The sequence below is a fragment of the Natator depressus genome, chromosome 7 (genome assembly GCF_965152275.1).
Source record: "Natator depressus isolate rNatDep1 chromosome 7, rNatDep2.hap1, whole genome shotgun sequence".
Classification (NCBI taxonomy): Eukaryota; Metazoa; Chordata; order Testudines; family Cheloniidae; genus Natator; species Natator depressus.
The window spans coordinates 813225-837911 of NC_134240.1; the positions used below are offsets into that span (position 1 = coordinate 813225).

Genomic DNA, 24687 nt, shown 5'->3' on the forward strand with positions numbered 1-24687 from the left:
GGTAGGGCACGTCCCTGGGGCGGGGCCTGGGCCGCATGCGCCGGGGGGCGGGGCTCGGTGGCCTCGGCTCGCCATAGAGTTGCCGGCGGGGCGGGGGGGCGGCATGGGGCGCGGCGGGGGCCCGGCGCTGTGGGGCCACCTGCCCTGCCGGCGCTCGGAGCTGCGGCTGGAGCTGGTGCTGCGCTGTGGCCAGGCCTTCCGGTCGGCTGGGGCGGGGTCCCGGGGCGGGGGGGGCCCTGGGGAAGTCTGGGGCGGGGGGGCCGCTGGGGCGGGGCCCCTGGGACGGGAGGTAGTAAGGGAAATTTGGGGCGAGGGGGAAGCCTGGGGGGCGTCTGGGGCTGGGGGGGACCGTGGAGGGGCGGCTGGGGTGGGGCCCCTGGGCGTGGGGGGGCCCCGGGGCGGGGGGCAGTAGGGGAAGTCTGGGGCTGGGCGGGCCCTGGCTCAGAGCTGCCGCAGCCGGCCCTGGCCCTGACCGGCGGGTGTGTGTCAGCTGGAGGGAGAGCAGCGCCGGGCACTGGACCGGGGTCCTGGCGGGCCGCGTGTGGACACTCAGGCAGACGGAAGAGCGGCTCTGGTACATGGTTCACCAGGAGGAGGAGGAGGAAGGCAGCCGCCCAGAGGCCACGGGGCAGGAGCTGCAGCCCAGGGGGAGCGACCCGGGGAGCTGGCAGCCTGAGGCCCCTGCCCGGGCGGCTCCGGGCAGCGCGGACGGCTGTGATGCCCAGCAGATCCTCCGTGACTACTTCCAGCTGGACGTAGGCCTGGCCGGGCTGTACCAGGCCTGGGGCGCAGTGGACCCGCACTTCCGGAAAGTGGCTGCCAATTTCCCAGGTATATTGGGGCCAGAGCCAAGGGCTGAGCTGGGGGAATGCGCACATGTCATGGCTCGCCTGGCAGGCGGACTGGGACAGGCGCGATGTCTCGCTGGGACTTTCGTCTGGCCAGTGCTCTGCACGTCCGGCCACCAGGGCTTTTCGCTGGGGGCCTGACTGGCAGAGCTCCAGCGCCCTGACCCGGAGAGCAGACACTGGCTACCTTCAGCTAAGGGCAGGAGCCTTCTTCCGTTGACCAAGCTGCATCTGGGCCGGGGCTGCTCAGTCCGCACAGCTCCCGCTCGCCGAGCCCTGAGCGATGCCATGGCCAAGGGCAGTTCCTCTCCTCTGCTGCCTGGTCTGTGTGTGGTAGCCCTGCCGTGCCTCGCCCCAGCCGGGGCCCCCGCCATATGCTTGCTGGCTCCTGATTGGTCCGTGGCTCTTCCCAGGTGTTCTGCTCTGCTCAGGGCTGAGTGGGCTTCTCCTAGGGCGGTGTCTGGGTGCCGCCCCTCCAGCAGGGGCTTGGCACACTTCCTCACCACCTGCTTCTCCCATGTCACACTGTGCTGAGCCACCCCAGCCCAGGGGCTCTGTCTGAGGGGCGCCCAGGAGCAGGTCCCTGGTGGTGTACCTGGTGGGCTCTGGGTCAGTTCTCAGGTAGTAAGACCAGGCCTAAGCTCCTGGGGGCCTTTCTTGCCTGTAGGACCCAATCCCATAGGTCCTGATCCTTTCCAGTCTCCCTGCTTCCCAGGACACTGTTCCCTGTCTGTGGGGGCCTGTGTTCCTTGGCCCTCAATGTCCAACTTGCCAGTTGGCTGAGCTAAAGCACGTTTTGTGTGAATGGGCCCAGCTGGCCACGCGCCTGCTTGTCTCAGCAGATTCCCCCCCCCCCCCCCCGCCATCTGTGGTCAGCAGGGATTGCCGATTTCCTGCCAGAGGAGCGATGAACATGCTGAACAGCATCTGGCTCTCACTGATTCCTGTGGAACCCCACTAGAAACGCCCCCATTCGATGGTGGCCCCCATGGACATCTGCTCTGGGAGAGCTGGCAGTTAGCCAGGGCTTACCCCACTTGACATGTATCTTATTGAGATGGTACAGGCAAACACCTTACAAAAGTTACGACAGTTATGTTTATCAGTCAAACGTGGAAGCTCCTGAAAGAATGACATGTGCCGTGTGTCCCAAACACCGTGGGGCTGGCATTGATAATATTCCCACCCTTTAATTCCTTGTTAGCTGAATCCTGTATCAGCTTTTCCATTATTTTGCCCGGGGTTGATGTCAGGCAGATTGGCCTCTAGTTAGCAGGATATCCCGCTTGCCCTTTTTGAATATTGGCCTGACTGTAGCACTCGTCTTGTCTTCTGGAATTTCCCAGCTCGTCCAAGATTTATTTAAAAGTAACATCAGTAGCCCAGAGATCTCAGTCAGCTCTTTTACGACTCTTGAGTGCCTGTTTTCTAGACTTGCTGATTTAAACATGTTTGTCCCTAATAGATGATGTTTAACATCCTTCTTAAGTTACTAATGGACTGGAAAGTACTTCATCATCTTCATGTGACGTGATATGCTTCTTTCCAAACACAGAACAGTTATATTTACTGAACACTTCTGCCTTTTCTGCATCATTACCAGTTTTACCATCTCTGTCTAGCAAGGGCTTATACTATTGGTTTTCTTTCTTTTATTCATAATATACTTAAAAACTCCTTCTTATTCTTGCCAGCCATGGATTTTTCCCTGGTTTCTTTAGCTTCCCTTATTCATTTTATACATTTCATAACTTTACAGTTATAGAAATTGCCATCTTTTCCCCATGTTTCTCATTTGTTTATTGTTTTTTTATTTCTAGTTGCTGCCTTGACTTCCCCAATGAACCGTGAAGCCCTTCTAGCCACAGCTGCCCTTTCTGAGCTGTAGAATCGTGGCATTTTGGCCACCTGATAAACTCTTCTTAAAGCACTCCCAATTTGTTACATTTTTTCAGTCTACATTTTTCCTTCTGATCTATTTCACTCATAGTCTTCCTCAGTTGTGGGGCATCAGCTGTTCAAAAGCACCAGCTCCCCAGTGTGGTTCTGGCACCACCTTCTTTCCTCTCCCTTGGTGCATGTCACAGTGAGTTAGCGTTGCTTTGGGCAGCTGTCTGCCTCCCCTACCCCAGTGCCGATTGCCCTGGGTGTCTGGCTGCCTCGGCTCACTCAAGGTTCTCAGAATAGTCGGGGGGAAACAGACGGGCATCGCATGTCGCACAGATAAACCAGCTCATGCATTTCCCCCCAATCCGTGTGAGCCTGGCAGGAGCCCGCTTGCCGCAGGGCTGAGAACTGGGCAAGTCCCTGCCTCTGTCTCCTGTCCCTCGGCTTGGCGCAGTAGGGACAAGCAGCTCTGTTAGCGTGTGCTCTGCAGAGGGGGACGTTGTCAGCCCGCCCAGGTCAGTGTAGCGTTCCTGCTGACAGGCGCGTCACGGTCTCAGTGCTGCCTGGCCCTGTTGCACCATGTGCTACCAGAGCAGTGTGCCAGCCGCCCTGCGGCTTGAGCCCAGTGCAAGGGGGGAGCTCTCGGAGGGGCAAAGAGTGGGGCAGCGGGGCGGTGCTGCTCCAGGGGCCTGTGCAGGGTTGGAGTGCTCAGCGGGGTGGGGCACATGGGGCAGGAGGTTCTGGCGCTGCATACAGTCGCATCTCTCGGCTCAGCCGGTCCTTGTAAAGGCCAGAGGCCGAGGGAGGAGATGCGTGTGGAGCCCTGGCTGTGCCCTATGCCCCGCGGCTCGGGTGAATCTTGGCTCCTGCCTGTGGCTGGGGAGAGGAGCTGGGCTGGGGCCTGCCCAGGCTGGTTTAGTCACAGGCTGTGGGGGCCTGAGTCCTGCTGGGTGTTTGGTGCTGGCCGCAGGGAGGGGTGGTGACTATGAGGGCTTTGCGTGGGGCTGCCATGTGGAGGCCAGGCAGCACCTTCCCTGTCTGAGGCTGCCCTCTGGCCTGCAGGCGTCCGTGTGCTGCGCCAGGACCCCGTCGAGTGCCTCTTCTCCTTCCTCTGCACCTCCAACAACCACCTGGTGCGCATCACGGGCATGATTGAGCGCCTCTGCCGGGCCTTCGGGCGCCGTCTCTGCCAGCTGGACGCGGAGCCGTACCACGCCTTCCCCTCGCTGCAGGCCCTGGCCGGTGAGTGTGTCTGGCCCCCTCTGGCCCCCCAGCCTGCCGGCCGGCAGCCTAGCCCCCTCCAGCCCCCCAGCCTGCCGGCCGGCAGCCCCCTGCCCACCCCTTCCTGTTCCTCCCCAGCCAGCAGCCCTGTGCCCCTCCAACCCCCTCCCACCCCCGGCTGCCAGCCCAGCACCCACCCTGTGGCTGACCTGCTGTTCTGGTGCAGGGGTTGATGCTGAGCGCCGGCTCCGGGCTCTGGGCTTTGGCTACCGGGCAAAGTTTGTGAGCCAGAGCGCCCAGGCTGTGCTGAGGCAGTTTGGGGCCGAGGGGTTGCACCAGCTGCGCAGCACCCCCTACCCGGAAGCCAGGAGGCTGCTCTGCGCCCTGCCCGGCGTGGGGGCCAAGGTGAGTGCTGGGGCCACCAGGGGCTCAGCGCAGGCACCTGGCTCCTTTCACCTCAGCCGCCAGGCGCTGGGCCGGGGAACAGGGCCCCATCCTGCAGCATGCTGAGAGCTGGGGGGGGCCACAGGGAGGTGTATGGCAGGAGAAGTTCAATGTAGCAGGCTGGGGGGCGCTGATGGCTGGGGGAGGGGGGCGCTGATGGTAGGGGGGCAGATGGGAGTGGGGGAGCTGATGGCTGGGGGGCAGGTGGGGGTGGGAGGGAGCTGATGGGTGGAGGCGGGGGACAGATAGGGGGTGCAGGGAGCGGAAGGAGCTGATGGCTGGGGGAGGGGGGCAGATGGGGGTAGAGAAGCTGATGGCTGGGGATGGAGGGAGCTCATGGCTGGGAAGGGGGGGCGGAAGGAGCTGATGGCTGGGAAGGGGGGCAGATGGGGTGGGAGGAGCTGATGGCTGGGAAGGGGGGGCAGATGGGGTGGGAGGAGCTGATGGCTGGGGGGCGGACGGAGTTCATGGCTGGGAACGGGGGGTGGAGAGAGCTGATGGCTGGGGGAGCTGGGGGTGGACGGGAGCTGATGGATGGAGGTGGGGGGTGGATGGAGCTGGAGGCAGGGGGAGCTGATGGCTGGGGGGAGCTGGGGGCGGAGGGCGGACAGGAGGCGGGGAGGAGCTGAGGGCTGGAGGCGGGGGGGGGAACTGAGGGCAGGGGGCAGGGCCTTACCCTCTCACCCCCCCCCCCCGGAGGCAGGTGGCGGACTGCGTGTGCCTGATGGCACTGGACAAGGCGGAGGCTGTGCCCGTGGACACCCACGTGTGGCAGATCGCCCGGCGGGACTACGGCCTGGAGCTGGGCTCAGGCGCCCGGAGTGTGACGATGCGCATGCACAGTGAGCTCGGTGAGTGCCGGGGGGGTCACGCTGGCCCCCTCCCTGGGGAGCAGCTCAGCAAGGAGACGGGTCCCAGGCCGCAGACTGGCAGGGAGGCCGCGTGGCCCCAGAGGCTGCTCCCCGCCCCCCTCACTGGAGTTTTCTCTCCTCAGGAGACTTTTTCCGGAGGCTCTGGGGATCCCACGCAGGCTGGGCGCAGGCGGTGAGTAGTGCCCAGGGCATGTCCTCAGAGGGCCCCCCCCCCCACAGACACGGGACTGGCCTGCGGAGCGGGGCAGCCCACAAGGCCAGATCCCCCTTCCCATGGCTAGGCGTGCCCTCCCCACCCCCAAACTCCCCATCTCTCCCTGTCTCACAGGTTCTCTTCTGTGCCGATTTAAAGATGTTCCAGCAGAACCCTGGCACAAGCGTCGGGGCAAGGGGGGGCCCATCCCCAACAGCGGCTTCTCTGTCCCGTTGCAGACCCACCCCTGCCCTGGACGCAGGGGGGCAGGACTCGACTTCGCCTGCGGCCACAGGGACTCTGTACACAGAAGCAGCTCCAGCCACTTGTGCCCTGACTGGCAAATGCCACCGTGGGGCCAGCCGGAAGCGGCCCCGTGGGGAAAAGTGCCGCACCAGCCCCAGCCTCTCCCCACAGGGGGCGCTGTAGGGGGAGCTCCAGTGGGCTGCTCGTGCCACCGGCACTGGGGGAAGGGGGCGATGACAAACCCGGGGGGGGCCAGCCTGGCTGTGTGGACAGGGTCTGTAACGCCGATTATCAGCATCCAAAGCGGCTGGAGGGGAAACTGGGATGGGGGGCTCGGTGCGAACTCAGCGCCGTGGGTATGGCACCCACCAGGGCAAAGGGCCAGTCCTGGCTCAGCCCAGCGCCCCAAGGCACAAGCCAGGCGGAGGCTCCTGGAGCGGGGGGAAGAGCCCATGCGAGCCAGCACAAGCCAAGGCTGGGCCCTAACCCCAGTGCCCAGGCTCTAGACCGGCTGCAGCCGGGGTGCTGAGAGCTGCAGGGGGGCTGCCCAGAGCTGCCGGGACTGGTACTGGGGGGCGCAATCTGCCAGCCTGCAGCGTGGGACCCGGGTGCTGCGAGCAACCCCTAGCATGGGGGGAGGGGGCATTTACCCTGCTGGGTCTGCCAAGCGTTCCCCAGTGCACTCAGCAGGTGACATGGACTCACCCTCTCCCCTCGGGTCCCCCTGCCTGGTGTCACAGGCTGGGGGGCTTGGGGCGTTGGCCCAGCCATGGTGCGAGTGGATGGGGGGGGACTTTGCCCCCCTCGCGTCTCCCCCCATGGAGCCAGGGCCCCAGTGAGCAAAGCTGCCGGGCTGCATTCACTGCTTTCCTTTAATACAAGCGTCAATGTAGAAACAGCCTTGCGTGGAAATTCTGCTTGAACATGCGGGAAGGGGCTGGGGACACAGGTGTGGGGGGCAGGAATGGGGGCTGCAGCTAGGTGAACCAGGCCCCTTATTCCACAGCAGAGGCCAGCCCCAGCCCCACCCACTCACCCTGCAGCTTGGCTGCACCAAGCCCTACCCTCCCCACCCCCTCAGCAGAGCTAGGCAAGTAGCCTGCTCAGGACCCCTTGTTGGGGGTCCGGCCAGAGTGCGAGCCCCAGCTCCCTACAGCGGAGAGAGAGGTAAGGGGGTTGCAGTGGCGTGAGCAAGTACATGCAAGACCCAGCACGTTAGGGGATCAGTGTGCCTGGCCCAGGGCTGCAGCCCAGGTGCGGCCCCCAGGGTAGATGCTAGGCTCCTAGCCTGGACCCTGCAGCGGGGCGTCCGTGCCTCAAGCGCCAGCTGCGGTTGCTGTCTCCCACGGAGGCTCCGGCCCGGGACAGCTCTCTGCGGTGCCCTGCCAGGGCTGCAGCCTGCAGTCACCCAGCTTGGATCATGGCAGCTGCAGCAATGAGATGCCAGCGCCACCACCCACCCCGGGCAGGTCATCCCCAAGTTCGGAGCCCAGCCTGCCACGGGGCAGGGCCATGCTGGGTGCTGTCAGTCCTGGGGCGGGCAGTGAGAGCTGGGCCCCAGCGACCTGTCGCAGCCCCTGGAGTCTGACCCTGCTGGGAGAGAAGAGGCAATCAGACGCAGCGTTCCTGCCTGGGGGCTCGGCTCAGCCTGGCATGGGGAATATGGGCAGGGATGGGCTGGACAGGGGGATGTAGCCCTACCCAACAGGACCCACCCAATTCAACGTCCCCCAGGCAGAGTCCCTGGCCTGGCCGTGTCCTGGAGACTCACCGTTGCTGGTGCCAGCCTCCAGCAGGTCGCAGGGGCTGAGAGGAGTGGTTTGCCCGGGTCCTTCCTGGCTGGTTCCAAGCTGCAGCTTCCTCATGTGTCTCACCACGGCAGTGGCATTGAACGCTTGCTGCACCAGGACAGGGGGCTGTGAAGGGGTGCCGCTAATGGGGACTGGCTCCAACGCCAGCCCCAGGGCAGCAAACGCACATGAGCAGGGCCCTACTAAATTCATGGCCATGAAAAACACGTCCCGGACTGTGAAATCTGGCCTTTGTGTACTTTTACTCTCTACGGTACAGATTTCACAGGGGAGACCCAAAAGGGAGTTGGGGGGGTGTCACATGGTTATTTTAGGGGGTCGTGGTATTGCCACCCTTAATTCTGCTCTGCCTTCAGAGAGCGGCGGCTGCTGACTGAGGGCCCAGCTCTGCAGGCCGCAGTGAGGGGGCAATACCGGACCATGCCACCCCTCCTTCGGCACTGCCCCTCAGCGCGGGGCTCCCGGCCAGCAGCCGTCGCTCCCCAGCAGCGCGGACACAGGGGTAGCGGTACCCCAGAAATCCCCCCGCCCCTCCACGACTCCTTTTTGGGTCAAGACCCCGACAATCACAGCGCTGTGTAATTTCAGATTTAAATAGCTGAAATCTACAATTTTTAAAATCCTATGACTGAAATTGACGCAAACACACAATGAATTTGGTAGGGCCCTGTACATGAGACAGCCCCCCCTGCCAGGAGAGCCCAGAGCTCCCCCCACAGCCAGCGCCCCGCCCCACCACGCTCCCCACGGCGCCCCCTGCCGGGAGAGCCCTGCCCCCCACAGCGCCCCCTGCTGGGAGAGCCCAGAGCTCCCCCCACAGCCAGCGCCCCACCCGCCCCCCACGGCGCCCCTTGCCGGGAGAGCCCAGAGCTCCCCCCACAGCCGGCACCCCCTGCCGGGAGAGCCCAGAGCTCCCCCCACAGCCAGCGCCCCACCTGCCCCGCTCCCCACGGCGCCCCCTGCCGGGAGAGCCCAGAGCTCCCCCCACAGCCAGCGCCCCACCCGCCCCCCCACGGCGCCCCCTGCCGGGAAAGCCCAGAGCTCCCCCCACAGCCAGCGCCCCGCCCCACCACGCTCCCCACGGCGCCCCCTACCGGGAGAGCCCAAAGCTCCCCCCACAGCCAGCACTGCACCCGCCCCCCCACGGCGCCCCCTGCCGGGAGAGCCCAGAGCTCCCCCCACAGCCAGCGCCCCACCCACCCCGCTCCCCACGGCGCCCCCTGCCGGGAGAGCCCAGACCTCCCCCCACAGCCAGCGCCCCACCCGCCCCCCCACGGCCGGGAAAGCCCAGAGCTCCCCCCACAGCCAGCGCCCCGCCCCACCACGCTCCCCACGGCACCCCCTGCCAGGAGAGCCCAAAGCTCCCCCCACAGCCAGCGCTGCACCCGCCCCCCCACGGCGCCCCCTGCCGGGAGAGCCCAGAGCTCCCCCCACAGCCAGCACCCCGCTCCTCACGGCGCCCCCTGCTGGGAGAGCCCAGGACTGGCGGAGCCAGGAGCTCCCTCCCAGCCAGTACTGCTGCCCCACTCCCCACAGCACCCCCTGCTGGGAGAGGCCAGGGCTGGAGTTGGGAGCAGCCAGGGTGGGGATGGTGATGGCGTAGCTGTGGGTTGCTGGGTGGGGGTGGGGGAAAAGGCACTCACTTTCCACTTGCTCTTGGCAAAGTTCTTTTTGATCTGTTCACTGACAGACTGGTGGATGTTCTTGTCCAGCGCAGTGTCCCCGGCAATCCTGAGACGGGCACAGAGGTGGGGGGGAGTTGGTGCCCAGGGTGGCAGGATCCCAGCAGCTACCCCCTCCCACCCACCCACACACACACTGCTTAAAGGGCAGGCCCAGGAAGGCTGGGGCAGAGCAACCCAGCAGTGGCCGAGCCCCTGGAGCAGCTGGCCGTGGAGGGACAGTCCCTGTCCCACTCCAGGGACACCATTGGGTGGGGTACTTTGTCAAAGGGGATCCCTGGGGGGGACAAGGGATGGGCCTCTTACCAGGGGTGCTGCAGGGCCTGCTCACATGTGAAGCGCTTGCTGGGATCCTTCTCCATTAAGTGCTGGATGAAATCTTTGGCTAGAACCAGAGAGAACAAACACCCATCATGGCACCTGCCGGGCCCTGCCCACCCCCCGCCCCATATCACCGCTGGCCCCTGCCCACGCTCACTGCAGCCCACAGGGGAAGCAGAACCCAAGCCCCGCGCACCTGACTCGGAGATGTCATCCCAGTAGGGCGAGTCGAATTCGTACTCGGCCCGCAAGATCTGCTCGAAGAGCTTCGCATCATTCTCGTCATAGAAGGGGGGGTAACCACACAGCCTGGGGGGGAGAGAGATCACTGCTGGGGGGGGAACTGCACAGCCTGGGGGAAAGTGAGAGATGGGGGGAGACCCGCACAATCGGTGGGGGGGGGGAGAAATCACAGCTCGGGGGTAACCACACAGCCTGGGGGGGAGAGAGAGATCACTGCTGGGGGGGGATGAGATCACTGCTCGGGGGAAAGTGAGAGATGGGGGGAGACCCGCACAATCGGGGGGGGGGGAATCACAGCTCGGGGGTAACTGCACAGCCTGGGGGGGAATCACAGTAGGGATCCAGGTAATGTACCCACCCAGTTCAGGGGGATTCCCCCCAGATCCCTGCGCCACCCACACCGCCCCCCCGCAGCCCCGCAGTACCTACAGGATGTAGGCGATGACACCAATGGACCAGCAATCCACAGCCTTGCTGTAGGGCTTCTGGGCCAGCACCTCCGGGGCTGGGGGAGAGGGGGGCAGCTGTAAGGATGGGGCTTGGTCTCCTTCGAGAGAGTTAATTACATGATACCCCCCGACAGGGAATCCCAGAGGGGGCAGAACCCCCTGCCAGGAAACCCCAACATGGGGCAGAACCCCCCACCCCCTGGCCTCCAACAGGGAACCCCAATACGGGGCAGAACCCCCCCTCCCCCGACAGAAAACCCCAAACGCAGGGCAGAACTCCCCCCCTCCCCTGACAGGAAACCCTAACCCGGCACAGAAGCCCCCTCCGAGGAAAGCCAAGGTTGGGTGGGGTGGGGCACCCTCCCGTCCCCCATACCCGGCATCACTCACCCACGTAGCCGGGGGTCCCGCAGGCCGTGGACATGACGCTGCCAGAGCCCTCAATCTTTGACAGCCCGAAGTCGCTGATCATGATCTTGGAGTCCGGGTCCGGGCTGTAATAGAGCAGATTCTCGGGCTGCACCGAGCCAGTGGGTCAGCCAGGCCCCGGCTGGCTCCAGCTCCCCAGCCACATACGGCCCCCCACGCGACAGGGCATCCTGTGTGCCCCACACTGCATTTCCTGCCTGCCCCCACATCCCAGCCCTGCCCCATGGCATCACCACCTGACCTGCCACAATCCCAGCTGCCCCCACACCCCAGCCCTGCCCCATGGCCTCACCTCCTGCCCTGGTCCCCTGCCACAATCCCAGCCTGCCCCATTTGTTCCCATCCCTACCAGCCTTCTGACCCCCATTAACCCTGCTCCTAACCCCCCAGTCTCTTCCCCTCCCCCGCCTCCCACCTTGGCAGTCGAATCAGCCTGCCCGGGCTCCAGCAGGGGGTGCTGAGTCCCCTGGCCAGCAGTGCCGTGCCCAGGCTGCAGGAGGAATATGGCAGGGGCCTGGCACTCGGGCGCGCTGGGGCCAGGGGAAGAGGCAGGTGCTGTCCAGGTACAGGGAGGGCGTCTGAGGGGCTGGAGCACTCAGTGCAAATAGGAGCTTTGGAGAATTCACAGACACTCCATCTCGCAGACACACGAGACCAAAACTCTTCTGCGGCTCAGAACACAGCACCCTTGGGCCAGGCTCCTGAGACCGGGCAGAGCCCCCTTGGCCCCGGAGCACGAGGCTGCGTAACTTCCCATCCCAGCACCCAGGCATGGGACTGCTAGAGCTGCGTGAGGCATTTCTAACCCTAGGCAAACAGCATCTGCTCCTCTCAGCTCATTCTCGGTAGCGGCTGGGCTGGGCTGGGAAGGGGCCTGGGCTAGGTGCAGCCTGGCAAAGTTACACGCCGGAGCACTGGGCCACCTTCCCGACCAGCGTAGCTCCCTGCACCACCTGGAGCCCAAACCAGCCTCGTGAGCTCTGAGCCCTGCCCGCCCCCTGGGAGACGCATCGGCTGCTGCTTGCCCATGGCTGGCACCTCTGGCATCTGCAGAGAAACCAACATGCCCTGCAGGGCACCCCGGGACAAACGCAAGCCAGCGTATTTCAGAAAGTCCAGATTGAAGAGAAGGGCCCAGGATCCCTGTGAAGGCAGCTCCACGCACCCTTGTGCTGTATGGAAATGGCTACAGGCAACTGCCATAAAACTCTTCTGCAGCGGCCCCTGCCCTGTTCTCCGAAACCAGCCGCCCAGCGACTGCCAGCAGATCCCAGGTCCCAGGGGCTCCTGGCCCGCCAGCCAGCTCCTCTCCGCAGGTCTTTGGGCCACCCTCGACCACAGCAGCAAACACCACTCCGGACCCGAGCTTCCGAGCGAGCGTGGGGCCAACAACCCAGCCACTGGGAAGTAAGTAACTCAGCTGCCAGCAGAGCCAGGGCACCCACAGACACCTCCCTGCAGGACACAGCAGAGCCCAGGTGACTCCCCGGACACAGCTAGGGGCCAAGCAGCATGAGGCAAATCCAGCAGCCACCCCCAGGGACCGTGCAGCAGCACGGCACACACAGCTGGAACACGAGGCACGGTCAGAAAGAGCCTCACTCAACCCGCACAGAGACTGGGGAGACTCCTCTGTGCCCACCCCGGTGGAGAGAGGCAGAGCTGGTGCCGGGCATGGATGGCAATCAGATCAGAGCCCTCAGGCAGCCCTGGCCTGAGGCTCAGCCTGCCCCAGAACAGGCTCCAGGGGACAGGCCTTCAGTGACGCCTTGGCAGACCTGGTGCAGGCACTTGCCAGTGACGCTTTGGTGACTCAACCGCCGTGTTTAGCAGTGCCACACGGGCAGGGCCCCTCCCCAGATGCTGGCTCACCTTCAGGTCCCGGTGCACAATGCCCATGTCGTGCAGGTACCGCACAGCGTCCAGGATCTGCCGGATCAGCTGGCTGGCGTCTCGCTCCGTGTAGAACCCCTTCTCCACAATCCGATCAAAGAGCTCCCCACCCGAGACCCTGCAGGTGGAGGGGAGAGCTCCAGGTTAGCCCCTGCTCCATGAGACGTGCATGTGTCAGGGACTAACCCCCTGCCCAGCAATGGTGGGACATGCCAGTGAAATCCTTGCTGATCTTAAACACAAAAAAGAAGCTTACAAGAAGTGGAAGCTTGGAGAAATGACCAGGGAGGAGTATAAAAATATTGCTCGGGCATGCAGGAGTGAAATCAGGAAGGCCAAATCACGCTTGGATTTGCAGCTAGCAAGAGATGTTAGGAGTAACAAGAAGGGTTTCTTCAGGTATGTTGGCAACAAGAAGAAAGTCAAGGAAAGTGTGAGCCCCTTACTGAATGAGGGAGGCAACCTAGTGACAGAGGATGTGGAAAAAGCTAATGTACTCAATGCTTTTTTTGCCTCTGTCTTCATGAACAAGGTCAGCTCCCAGACTACTGCACTGGGCAGCACAGCATGGGGAGGAGGTGACCAGCCCTCTGTGGAGAAAGAAGTGGTTCGGGACTATTTAGAAAAGCTGGACGTGCACAAGTCCATGGGGCCGGATGCACTGTATCCAAGAGTGCTAAAGGAGTTGGCGGGTGGGATTGCAAAGCCATTGGCCATTATCTTTGAAAACTCATGGCGATCGGGGGAGGTCCCGGACAACTGGAAAAAGGCTAATGTAGTGCCCATCTTTAAAAAAGGGAAGAAGGAGGATCCTGGGAACTACAGGCCAGTCAGCCTCACCTTAGTCCCTGGAAAAATCATGGAGCAGGTCCTCAAGGAATCAATTCTGAAGCACTTAGAGGAGAGGAAAGTGATCAGGAACAGTCAGCATGGATCCACCAAGGGCAAGTCATGCCTGACTAATCTAATTGCCTTCTATGACGAGGTAACTGGCTCTGTAGATATGGGGAAAGCAGTGGACGTGATATACCTCGACTTTAGCAAAGCTTTTGACACGGTCTCCCACAGTATTCTTGCCAGCAAGTTAAAGAAGTATGGGATGGATGAATGGACTATAAGGTGTATAGAAAGCTGGCTAGATAGTTGGGCTCAACGGTTAGTGATCAATGGCTCCATGTCTAGTTGGCAGCCGGTATCAAGTGGAGCGCCCCAAGGTTCAGTCCTGGGGCCGGTTTTGTTCAATATCTTCATTAATGATCTGGAGGATGGTGTGGATTGCACCCTCAGCAAGTTTGCAGATGACACTAAACTGGGAGGAGAGGTAGATACACTGGAGGGTAGGGATAGGATACAGAGGGACCTAGACAAATTAGAGGACTGGGCCAAAGGAAATCTGATGAGGTTCAACAAGGACAAGCGCAGAGTCCTGCACTTAGGACGGAAGAATCCCATGCACCGCTACAGACTAGGGACCGAATGGCTCGGCAGCAGTTCTGCAGAGAAGGACCTAGGGGTTACAGTGGAGAAGCTGGATATGAGTCAGCAGTGTGCCCTTGTTGCCAAGAAGGCCAATGGCATTTTGGGATGTACACGTAGGGGCATAGCCAGCAGATCGAGGGACGTGATCGTTCCCCTCTATTCGACATTGGTGAGGCCTCATCTGGAGTACTGTGTCCAGTTTTGGGCCCCACACTACAAGAAGGATGTGGAAAAATTGGAAAGCGTCCAACAGAGGGCAGCAAAAATGATTAGGGGACTGGAGCACATGACTTATGAGGAGAGGCTGAGGGAGCTGGGATTGTTTAGTCTGCGGAAGAGAAGAATGAGGGGGGATTTGATAGCTGCTTTCAACTACCTGAAAGGGGTTCCAAAGAGGATGGATCTAGACTGTTCTCAGTGGCAGCAGATGACAGGACAAGGAGTAATGGTCTCAAGTTGCAGTGGGGAAGATTTAGGTTGGATATTAGGAAAAACTTTTCCACTAGGCAGGTGGTGAAACACTCGAATGTGTTACCTAGGGAGGTGGTGGAATCTCCTTCCTTAGAAGTTTTTAAGGTCAGGCTTGACAAAGCCCTGGCTGGGATGATTTAGTTGGGGATTGGTCCTGCTTTGAGCAGGGGGTTGGACTAGATGACCTCCTGAGGTCCCTTCCAACCCTGATATTCTATGTGTCTGTCAGGGACTAGCCCCCGCCCCAGCTGCCTCCAGCACCAACACAAGCGCGTCCCCTCCCCCCTCTGCCAGCCAGGGAGCCCCATTCCCCCACTCACAGCTGCATGATGAGGTAGAGGTGACCCCCACTCTCGTAAATGTCATCCAAAGCCACAATGTTGGGGTGCTTGATCCTGAAAGAAAGATGGGGAAACGGCTTATGAGATGGGGGGCTGGAGATAGGGGGCTGGAGACAGGGGGCCCCACAGGTGAGATGGGGGACTGGGGACAGGGGGGCTGCGGGGAAGATAGGGGGCTGAAGATGTGGGGGCCACGAGTGAGACGGGGGGCTGGAGATGGGGATGCTGAAGACAGAGGGGCTGCAGATGAGACAGGGGGCTGCAGATGAGTAGGACGTGGGGACGGGGGGGGCACGGGGCAGATGGGGGGGCCACGGGGAAGCTGGAAATGGGGCAGATGGAGACAGGGGGACCTCAGGGGAGATGGGGGCTGCAGGTGAAGCGATGAAGCGGCCGGCCCTCGCAGGCGCCAGGCCCTGCACGGGGGTGCTGTTCGCTCCTCCATAGACAGAGGCTTCAGCGGTCACAGGCCAGGCCAGGCAGATGGCTCAGCCTGGCCCTGGGTCCTGCAGCCCAGCCAGGAGTGGGCAGGTGTCCCTAGAGCTGGGGGCACTGCATCCTGGGGCACAAAGCAGCCCGGGGGCCATTCCTGGGCACCACAGGTCTCCTCCCACGGACCAGAGGTGTGGCGCAGGGGTCACCTTTGCTCTCTGCTCAGTCTCGCTCTGCACCCCACCACCCTGAGGCAGTTGCCTGCCCCGCGGAAATGCCCTGGGGTACAAGGCTCCCCAGCCCGGCCCCTGGCGCCAGGGCGTGGGGGCAGGAGGCCACATGGTCAGGACTGTCCTGCCCCAGCTCCTGGGGCCCAGAGGGGCCATGGGCAGCCGTGCCCAAGCGAACGCAGCTCTGCAGGCTGCCGTGCCTAGCAGGGGTGGCCCAGCCCACGCAGCACCAGGCAGCTGGCACTCCCCCACTCCTCCTGCAGGCCCTGGGCCCGGCAGCGCCAGCCTGCAGAGGAGTTTCTTTGGCTGGAACACGCAGACCAGGCCCCACGCTAACCTGCTGCCAGAGGGTCCCCCCGCTGCACTCCCCAGCCCAGCAGCGGGCGGGACCAGGGGTGTCGCAGCCGGGTTTTGGCCAAGCGGGCCACTCGCCCAGGACACGGCCAGGTCAGGCACGGCAGGGACATCACGCGGCTCCAGCCTGGGGTTATTTTGAGAAAGACTCTGATAAGCGGCCCAGATGCCTGGAGGTGGCTGCCCGGAGGGGAGTGGCAGGGCTCTGTGAGCGACCCGCCAGAGGAGATTCTCTGGCCCCTCGTGGCACAAGGCGCTGGGCAGGCGGCCGTGCTGGTGCAGACCCGGGGCTGCCCGGCCGCGGGCGGCACAGGGCCAGCGTGCAGGAGGGATGGTCACTCTCACGAAGGCGCACGCTCCGAGGACGGGGGTCAGCCAGGCCAGCCCTGCGCCCATGGCACATGCAGAGCCCGGCAGTCACGCTGCCCAGGCCGGCAGCACCTACTTGTGCAGGACGGCGATCTCGTTCTCCAGGCTGGTCTCCTTCCCCTCCAGGGCCTTCTTCGCAATGCACTTAATGGCCACCAGCTTCTGGCTCGTCTTCTCCTCGGCCAGCACCACCTCGGAGAAGGCTCCCCTGGGGAGAGAGGGGGGTGAGCTGGGACCAGCCCCGCAGCCGTGCCTGGCTCTCCCAGGGCGGGGCTGAGCCGCCAGAGGGCGCTCAGGACGGGGGGAGCCGGGGGGAGCCCGGGCATGAGCAGCACAGCTGGCTGCTGTTGGCATGGTAACAGCCGGAAACCCCAGCTAGTTTGAGAAGAAAAGGAGGCCCGGGGGGAGGGGGAGGCCGAGGCCCGAGTGCCGGGGGTCACACCCGGGCCTGGACCTGCACAGGGCTTTGGGCTTCCCCCACCCTCTGCGGCGGGGTCAGGACACGGGGCTGTTGCCGAGGGCCCATCCGGGAGCAGAACGAGCCCTGGGCCCTGGCCGGCGGCTCCCCAGAAACAGCGGGGGTAGGAGCCCGGCCCCGTGCCCGCCCTCGGAGATGCCAAGCTCTGAGCCTCCTCCCCTGCTGCTGTGCCGGGCTGGGGCGTGCTGGGAGCCCAGGCCGGGCCGGCCAGCGTGGGAAGGGCCTAGCTGGGCTCCGTGGCGACTGGCTAGCAGGACGCAAGCAAGTCACAGTGGGCCAGGCAGCACTGCGTCCTTGCCCCCCACTCTGCCGCACCCCCTCCCCCAGGGCTGCCTGCAAGGAGCCAGCCCTGATCATCCATCCCCTTCCACTCTGACTGCGAAAGCCCCACCGCTCTCCCCAGGCAGGCCACACCCAGTGCTAGCGCCCTGAGCCAGCCCCCGGCCAGGAGTCCCTGATAACCAGTCCCCACATGCCCCCCCAGAGCCAGCTGCACCTCGGCACCAGGCAGGGGTCCCTGGATAACCAGTCCCCATGCTCCCTTTGGGTGCCGCTCTCGTGGCTTGCCCTGAGCCCCAGCCCGCCCCCCGTCACGGGCCCAGCAGCGAGCTCCCCTGCCAGGTTCAGAAGCGCAGGAGCAGGTGCCTGCACCCAGATGGGCTGCCCAAACTGATGCCACACGGCTTGGCTGGGCAGCTGTTTGCACAGGAACGTCCTGATCAAGCCCAGGGGCCAGGCCCGAGATAAGGGCGGATTGGAGCCACCCGTGGCAGCTGGGAAAGGCCCGGCCAGGGAGCGCATGGAAACCAGCTGCACCAGGCTTGCCCCACCCAAGCCAGTACCAGGCAGTCGCACCCCAGACCCCGCTGGGCCCTGCAGAGGCTCCGACCCCCTGCTCCTCCTAGCCAGGAACAGGGCACTCCGGCGCACAAAGCCAGGCAGCTGGGCCAATGGGGGAGGAGAAGACAGCACCCAGAGGCCCAGATGATGGGCTGGCACCCAGGACGGCGCAGGACTGGTGCTCTCACAGAGCTGCTCCGGTGCTCAGATGGGGGGATTTAGCAGGAATTCCAGGCTCTGCCCCGCCAGGTCTGGCACTCACGCACCATCCATCTGGAGAGGCTGGAGCTTAGGATGACTTGGAAAGGGACTGGTTTCAGACTAACAGCCGTGTTAGTCTGTATTCGCAAAAAGAAAAGGAGGACTTGTGGCACCTTAGAGACTAACCAGTTTATTTGAGCATGAGCTTTCGTGAGCTACAGCTCACTTCATCGGATGCATAGCTATGCATCGGATGCAGTGAGCTGTAGCTCACGAAAGCTCATGCTCAAATAAACTGGTTAGTCTCTAAGGTGCCACAAGTCCTCCTTTTCTTTTTTCTTTTTAATGTAAGGAGAGTGATCACTTTAGATAAGCTATTACCAGCAGGAGAGTGGGGTGGGGGGAGAAAAACCTTTTGTAGTGGTAACACCCATTTTTTCATGGTTTGTATGTATAAGAACATCTTCTGTATTTTCCACAGTATGCATCCGATGAAGTGAGCTGTAGCTCACGAAAGCTTATGCTGAAATAAATTGGTTAGTCTCTAAGGTGCCACAAGTCCTCCTTTTCTTTTTGGAAAGGGACTGGTAGCCAGCACCTCTGCTGGAGCGCTGCTGAGCAGGCTGGCCCTAGTGCCCCAGCCAGCCAGCTCCAGCCTGCCTGCTGCTGACCCATGGCCAGCTCTCTTTTGACTTGCTCGCTTGGGCTGTAAACAGGAAAAGGAAGAGACACCAGGGCCCAGGTTTCCGGAGAGGACAGGAAGTGAAACATGGTTTATCTAATACTGTGACATCTGTAACCCCCGTCCCCTGGGAGCCCCACACTGCCCCATCTTTCAAACCCAGGCCCTAGGATCCCCACCCATGGACCCCCCTGTGCAAACCCCAGCCGCTAGGATCCCTGCTTTGCCTACTCCCAACGCCGCATGGAAACCCCAGGCCCCTGGGTTCCCTGCACTGCCCCACCCCAGCCCAGGGAAGAAGTCACTGTGTATGTTCATCCAGCTCCTGGCTCCCCAGAGGCCTGCAAACAGCCCTGTGCGAGCGGAGTTGGGGATTATACAGAGGGGAGAGACCAGCCCCAGGACCCTGCCAGTGCAGAAAGCATCATTCCTCCAGCGCAGACGGGGGGCTGCCCCCTCCCCACTGGTCAGTGTGATGGGCGGCGAGCTCAGCACCAGCAACCGAGACCTGGCCATGGGTTTCGGGGCATCCCAGCGAAGCAGCGTTTGAAGGAGGGCTGCGCAAGTGGACAGTGAGATGGCTTTGGAGATGTTTGCGGGAGGGGCAGCAGGGGAGAAAGAACAAAGGGGCTGGTTTGAAAACCTCACAAGTGGACGAGGGAGGCTGGCCTGGGGGCCGCTCAGAGGCAGGAGTCAGCTCAGCAGCCAGAGAGAGAGTGGGGGTCAGGTGGGGATCCACTGCAAAGGGCCTTGGAAGTGCAGACCCAGCTCATGGTGCATGGGGTAGAGCCAGGGGAGCCAGCGGCTCACAGCCCCCACCAGGGCACACCCCCAGCAGACAGCCCCCCACCCCTCGCAGTAGCTCAGGGCAGAGCTGGACGTGTGGGGCAGGCGGAGCCGGGGAGCAAGCTCAGCCAGTGCAGGGACCAGATGCCATGGCAACGAGGGCCCAAGGCCCAGTGTACTCAGCAGGGGCCTGGTGAGGAGCTTCCTGCCCAGCTAAAGGCAGCAGGGAGGGGGGGCCCACAGCCAGGAGGGAGGGGGGCTTTCACGGGGGAGGCTGTGACTCCTGCTCTCTGTGTGGGAGGGGCACTGCCATGGGCAGGGGTGGAGCTGAGACTCTGGGGCAGCACAGCAGATGGGGTTTTGGTGGGAGCCCCCCTGCAGGAAGCCCCAGGCCCTTGCCCAGCCCACGGGGAGCAGCCCTATGCCTTGCAGCCAGGAGGGCCAAGCGGGTGCTCACCAGAGCCGGGAGCCAGAGGAGCAGCTGCAAGGCAAGCCCTGAGCACCGAGCTGTGGGCTCCGAGGGGTACGCCGGCTGGGGCCGGGGCCAGCGGGGAGAGCCGCCCAGGGAGCTGGCTCTGGAGAGAGGGGGAGTAGGACCTACATGCAACTGACTGCACCCCCCGGCCACCTGTGCCCAGCTTGTGCCTCTGAGAGCCCCCCACAGGAGTGCCAGTCGTTTGAGTGGGGGAGACGGCACCACCAGCCCCTACGCAATGCCCAGCTGGTAGCAAGCCCGGGGGGGAGGGGAGGCTCTGGGAGCCCCTCGTTCTGCTGGCAGCCCGAGCCGTTGTGGGCCATTTGCGGGACCCTCATGGCAGGATATTACGGGACACTCCTTTTGCTGTGTTTTGGGTACAGAAATTGTGGGGCTGCACCGAGAGAACTCAGATGCAAACCGCTAAGGCTGGCCCCAGTGGCCCACAGATGGGCTTGCTGGCTTTCCTCAGCGGGACGCTCCATCGATGCTGAGTGCCACTGGGCAGAACTCGGTCTGTGCGGAGGCCCTGCTGGGTGACGGCACCAGGCCCACAGTCCTGGAGTCCGGACAGGAAGGCCAAGCCAAGAGCGAAGCAGCTGCCTAGGGAAAGCCTGCCCAGCCTAGAATGGCAGCTGGTGAAGGGGCGGAGGAGCTGGGGACCAGCCTGGGGGTGGTGGGGAGCTGCAGGGCTAAAAGCCTGCCTGCAGGGCCCACATTGTTCATGGCTGCCGCAGGCAATCACAAGTCCTGGGGCCCATGAATTCTGCCCCATACCCTCCCCCACCCCCGATCAGCCTGGAGCAGACGTGCAGACACTGCCCACCAGTGTGATCGCTGGGCCTGTCTTAGTTGGAGGTAACCCCCATTGGGGAGGTGGGCCTTCCCTGGGGTACTGGGGGCCCTGCTCCATTTGTTGGGGGGAGGCTTTGGGGGATCTGGGTACAGCTTATGAAGGCTGATTCCATGAACTCTCTGGAGAACTCCAGCCCAGGGCCTGGCCTCCAGCACTTGCTGACAGGGACCATGGGGCGTCTCCGGGAGCGGCTCCAGGACAAAGATGCTGTGAACATGGAATGGCTCAGTCCTGGCCATGCAAAGGATCTGCTAAAAGGCCTAGTGAGGCTGAAAGAGACCAGCTCTCCCAGGCCGCCGGCAGGGAGCAGAGCCAGGGAAAGAAAGAGAGTTTAGAGGCTGGCTGAGCGTTGGGGCCCACTGGAGGAGAGCAGGTCAAAGACCCAGAGCTGCAGGGGCAGGGAGTGTGGGCACCAGGAGGCGGTGCTGGAGGACAGGTGGGCTGAGGGCCCTGGCAGGACGGAGTGACTGGAGGGCTCTCAGAGCAGAGGGGTTTCATGCAGGCTTGGCATGGATCTCCCCAGGAATAAAGCGGGTGTGTGAGAGAGTCCCCAAAGGGTGACATGGAATGGACGTGCCCCTAGGGAGGATGTGTTTAGGGTCTGGGCGTGAGGGGTGGGGGAGTCAGGCCTGGTCTCGGGGCCTAGGGAGCTGGGCTCATGGCCCCACTTCTGAGCAGGGGCACAGCCCGAGTCAGGCCAGTGCCTGGATACAGAAGCCCGGTAGGCGTGGACCAAGCATTTGCCCTAATCCTGCCTGTAATTCACACATTAATCCAGCGTTAGAGCTTTAGCCAGCCTCAGAGGGCACCACCCTGCTAACCCCATGGCTGAGCCCCAAAACCACCTGTGCCGTGCCAAGCCAGGGAGCGCAGCCAGGAGGGGATCTCTTGCCCAGCTGGATGCCTGGCCAGCCCCAGCCCCGCTTCACCCCACCAGCACACTGAAGGGCTCTGTCAATATTGACCCAACCACTCCCGGCATCAGTGCTGAGCCTTGGGCTAATATTTGAGGCAGCAGGTTTCCGTCCTGTGTCGTGTTCCTCCTCCCCCCCCCCACCCCCCCAGCACCAGCCCCAGCCCCACTGGAGCCCATGGGGGAGGGGCACAGGGCCACCATCTGGGGAGAAAGCAATGGCTCCAGGGCTCCTGGGGACATCCCTGCTCCCCACAGTGCCCCTCACTGGGACAGGCTGGGGCTGGAGCAGTTCGGAGCTCCCCCCATAGCCAGTGCCCTGCCCCGCCCCCCCCCACAGCGCCCCCTCCTGGGAGCTCCCCAGAACCAGCATCCTGCCTTGCCCCCACAGCGCCCCCTGCTGAGAGCTCCCCACACAGCCAGCGCCCGGCCCCCATAGCGCCCCCTGCTGGGAGCTCCCCCCATAGCCAGCGCCCCACCCCCCCACAACACCCCCTCCTGGGAGCTCCCCTGACAGCCAGCGCCCCCTGCTGGGAGCTACCCAGAACCAGCGTCCTGCCCCGCCCCCACAGTGCCCCCTGCTGGGAGCTCCCCCCACAGCTAGCGTCCTGCCCCACCCCCACAGCGCCCCCTGCTGGAAGGACTGGGTTACAAGCCCTCCCCAAAACAGACAGGCCGCAAGGCCGGGGCGGGCAGGGCGACATGGTAAGTGCAGAGACGGATCCGAGCACCGGGCTGGGCAGCAGCTGGTCTGACTCACGTGCCCAGGGTCTCCCGGAACTCATAGATCTCCCGGATGTCCTGGGCTCTCTTCTTCCAGCTCGGCCCATCCTCACCCAGAGGCATCATCCTTCCCGGGCCGGGCTGTCAGCCGCCTTCCCTGAGGGGCAGTGGGCAGCGCACCCCAGCAGGCCTGGCGCAGAGCAGCAGCGTGACGGCACCACGCTCAGGGCCTGTGCGGGGCAGCAAGCAGGGGGTGGCATCAGAGCAGAAGAGCCTGTGCCTGCCCGGATAGGAGCTCGAGCTGAACCAGCAGAGCTGAGGGGTCAACGACTGGATCAGCCGGGCCGGGAGGGCCAGGCCGGGCCCACGGGCCGAGCTGGGGAAGGGGCTGGGAGGGCCGGGCCCACGGGCCGAGCTGGGGAAGGGGCTGGGAGGGCCGGGCCCACAAGCTCAGCCCCTTGGGAACCCCCAGGAGTCGTGGTCACCCCGGTGTGGTACGCGCCCAGACGTGCCACTCTCACCGGTGGGAGGGGCGAGGGGGGTAGGAGTCTGCCTCAGCAGAGATCAGGGCCATGGCCAGCAGCCACATGGGCTGGGCCCCAGGGCAATGCCAGGGCACGGGGCTCTTCACCCTACCACCTCCCTGGGTCGCCAGGGCCCTGGCCCCAGCCTCTTCAGCCCGGCCAGTCCTGCCCCTGGCCCCAGCCCTGCTCCCAGCCCCTTCCACCCAAAAATCAAACTTTGCTTTTTTTAAACTAATTCCCTCACAGTCGGCATGACAACAGCAGCCGCTCCAGGGAGTGCCCCAGAGCAAAGGTGCAAATCATACGAACATGAGAACGGCCAGAATGGGTCACACCAAGGGTGCATCCAGCCCAGTGTCCTGTCTGCTGACAGTGGCCAGGGCCAGGTGGCCCAGAAGGGCTTGTACAGATCAGGGAATCCGCAAGGGATCCCTCCCCTCGCCATTCCCAGCTTCTGGCAAAGATCCCCCCAGCAGCCAGGCCAGCGAGGCCCTCCCGCCCCTTCCCATGCCCTGGGGCCCAGTCCAGCCATCCCTGCCCATTAGCTCACACCCCACAGAACCTGCCAGACGCCCACGCCTGCCAGTGGCGGCCAGGCCCTGCATCGCACAGCATGCCTGGCCAGCAGGAAGGTGCACAGGGGCACAGTCAGGGCACCAGCAGGTTGAGGGGCACACACAGACAGGTAGCATGCCCACGGGGAGTGGGGAGTGCGCACAGTTCCCCCCCGTACATGCACACGAAAACACAGATACCCATGGGTGTGCAAGCACACACGTACACAGATCACATGCACAAACACAGAGCTCTCCAACCACGCATGCATGCACACACAGATCCATGCACACACTCTCACACACAAATATACACATGCGCACACACCCCTGCACACGCACACAGAGATCCCTGCACACACAGGCTTGCACATACCTGCGCACACACAGAAGGATCCTTGAGCGCATGCACACAGACCACTGCACACACAGGCCTGTGAGCACACACGCACGGAGATCCCTGTGCCCACACACGCACCTGCACCCCGTGCACGCACACACACACCTGCATCCCACACACACTCTGCAAGCACACACACAGAACCACCACCGCACACACAGTGTGCACAAACACACGCGTACCCCCCGCACACACAAACGGCTCACGCACGCACCCCCCGTGCTCACACACACGCACCCCGCACACCCTGTGCACGCACACACTGCACACCCCGCACACGCACACACGCACCCCCCGTGCACACACACGCACCCCGCACACCCTGTGCGCACGCACACTGCACACCCCGCGCGCACGGCCCCGCACAGCCCTTACCGCGCGCCCCGCTCTCCCGCGAGCCGAGCCCGAGAGCGGCCGCAGCTCCCAGCGGCCAGCCCCAGTGACGTCACAGCGAGGCGGGGCTCGCTGCGGGGCAGCCAATCCGAGGCCGGGATCAGCCTGGCGATGGAATTAAACTAAAATTAGCTGGGGGGAGGGGCAGGGCGGCTCCATTCACAGGCGGGGGGGCCCGATCCCGCCTCCTCCCCCAGCCGGACCCACTGAGAGCCCTGAGACCGAGGTGGGCGGCCCCCCCGAACCCCTAGTTCCAGCCCCTACTAGGACGGCGCCCCCGCCCCGCAGGGCGCCCCCTTCTCCAGACCCCCCCCTTCTCCAGATTGCCCCACGCGGGGCCCCCCTTCTCCAAAGCCACCCTGCGGGACCCCCCCCACTCCTGCCCCGTGAGAGCCCTCCCCCTCCTCCAGAGCGCCCACATGGGTCCCTCCCCTCCCCCCAGGTCACCCCATGGAACCCCCCCCCAGAATCCCAACACACCCCAGCCCCAGGCCACCCCATGGAGTCCCCCCACCAATCCATTCCATTCCTCCAGGCCCCTTCTTCATGCCTGCCCCAGGGGTCCTCCACTCACCCCTTTGCACGTCACAGCCCCCAGCTCCCTCCCTGGCCCAGGGTAACTTGCCTGGGGGGGTTCCCCATAGCTC

At 63.6% G+C, this 24687-nt stretch overlaps 2 protein-coding genes across 5 annotated transcripts; one reads left to right on the forward strand and one right to left on the reverse strand.

Annotated features, from left to right (window-relative positions):
* The first annotated feature begins 103 nt into the window (after nucleotides 1-103).
* Nucleotides 104-5932, forward strand: OGG1 (8-oxoguanine DNA glycosylase). The gene is made up of 7 exons (XM_074957269.1): nucleotides 104-201; nucleotides 491-831; nucleotides 3798-3977; nucleotides 4183-4361; nucleotides 5104-5251; nucleotides 5395-5444; nucleotides 5601-5932. Exons 1-7 carry the CDS (start codon nucleotides 104-106, stop codon nucleotides 5892-5894), a joined length of 1290 nt encoding a protein of 429 aa, XP_074813370.1. The 3' UTR covers nucleotides 5895-5932.
* Nucleotides 5933-6814: 882 nt separating this feature from the next.
* Nucleotides 6815-24145, reverse strand: CAMK1 (calcium/calmodulin dependent protein kinase I). Of its 4 annotated transcripts, none has more exons than XM_074957270.1 (12): nucleotides 24023-24145; nucleotides 22207-22399; nucleotides 16292-16423; nucleotides 14810-14884; nucleotides 12519-12657; nucleotides 10608-10734; nucleotides 10198-10273; nucleotides 9722-9834; nucleotides 9511-9589; nucleotides 9166-9253; nucleotides 7483-7627; nucleotides 6815-7304 (listed from the first exon to the last, which is right to left on the reverse strand). In XM_074957270.1, the coding sequence occupies exons 2-12, from the start codon at nucleotides 22293-22295 to the stop codon at nucleotides 7237-7239; spliced, it is 1131 nt and encodes a 376-aa protein (XP_074813371.1). In that variant the 5' UTR covers nucleotides 22296-22399; nucleotides 24023-24145; the 3' UTR covers nucleotides 6815-7236. The 4 variants fall into 4 exon arrangements, with proteins under 4 accessions (XP_074813371.1, XP_074813374.1, XP_074813373.1 ...); XM_074957273.1 differs by having other exon boundaries at nucleotides 6817-7304; nucleotides 7483-7609; XM_074957272.1 differs by having other exon boundaries at nucleotides 6818-7301.
* Nucleotides 24146-24687: the final 542 nt, after the last annotated feature.

What these genes read in the sequence shown, in the direction of transcription:
- OGG1 (XM_074957269.1), top strand. Translation starts at nt 104, where the DNA reads ATGGGGCGCGGCGGGGGCCCGGCGCTGTGGGGCCACCTGCCCTGCCGG. An exon ending in CGCTGTGGCCAGGCCTTCCG is followed by an intron (nt 202 to 490) that starts GTCGGCTGGGGC and finishes GGTGTGTGTCAG; the next exon opens with CTGGAGGGAGAGCAGCGCCG. An exon ending in CTCGCTGCAGGCCCTGGCCG is followed by an intron (nt 3,978 to 4,182) that starts GTGAGTGTGTCT and finishes GTTCTGGTGCAG; the next exon opens with GGGTTGATGCTGAGCGCCGG.
- CAMK1 (XM_074957270.1), bottom strand. Translation starts at nt 22,295, where the DNA reads ATGATGCCTCTGGGTGAGGATGGGCCGAGCTGGAAGAAGAGAGCCCAG. An exon ending in TTGCCAAGAGCAAGTGGAAA is followed by an intron (nt 7,628 to 9,165) that starts GTGAGTGCCTTT and finishes ACCCCTTCACAG; the next exon opens with CCCCCTGTCCTGGTGCAGCA. An exon ending in GGAGGCTGGCACCAGCAACG is followed by an intron (nt 7,305 to 7,482) that starts GTGAGTCTCCAG and finishes CTTCTCTCCCAG; the next exon opens with CAGGGTCAGACTCCAGGGGC.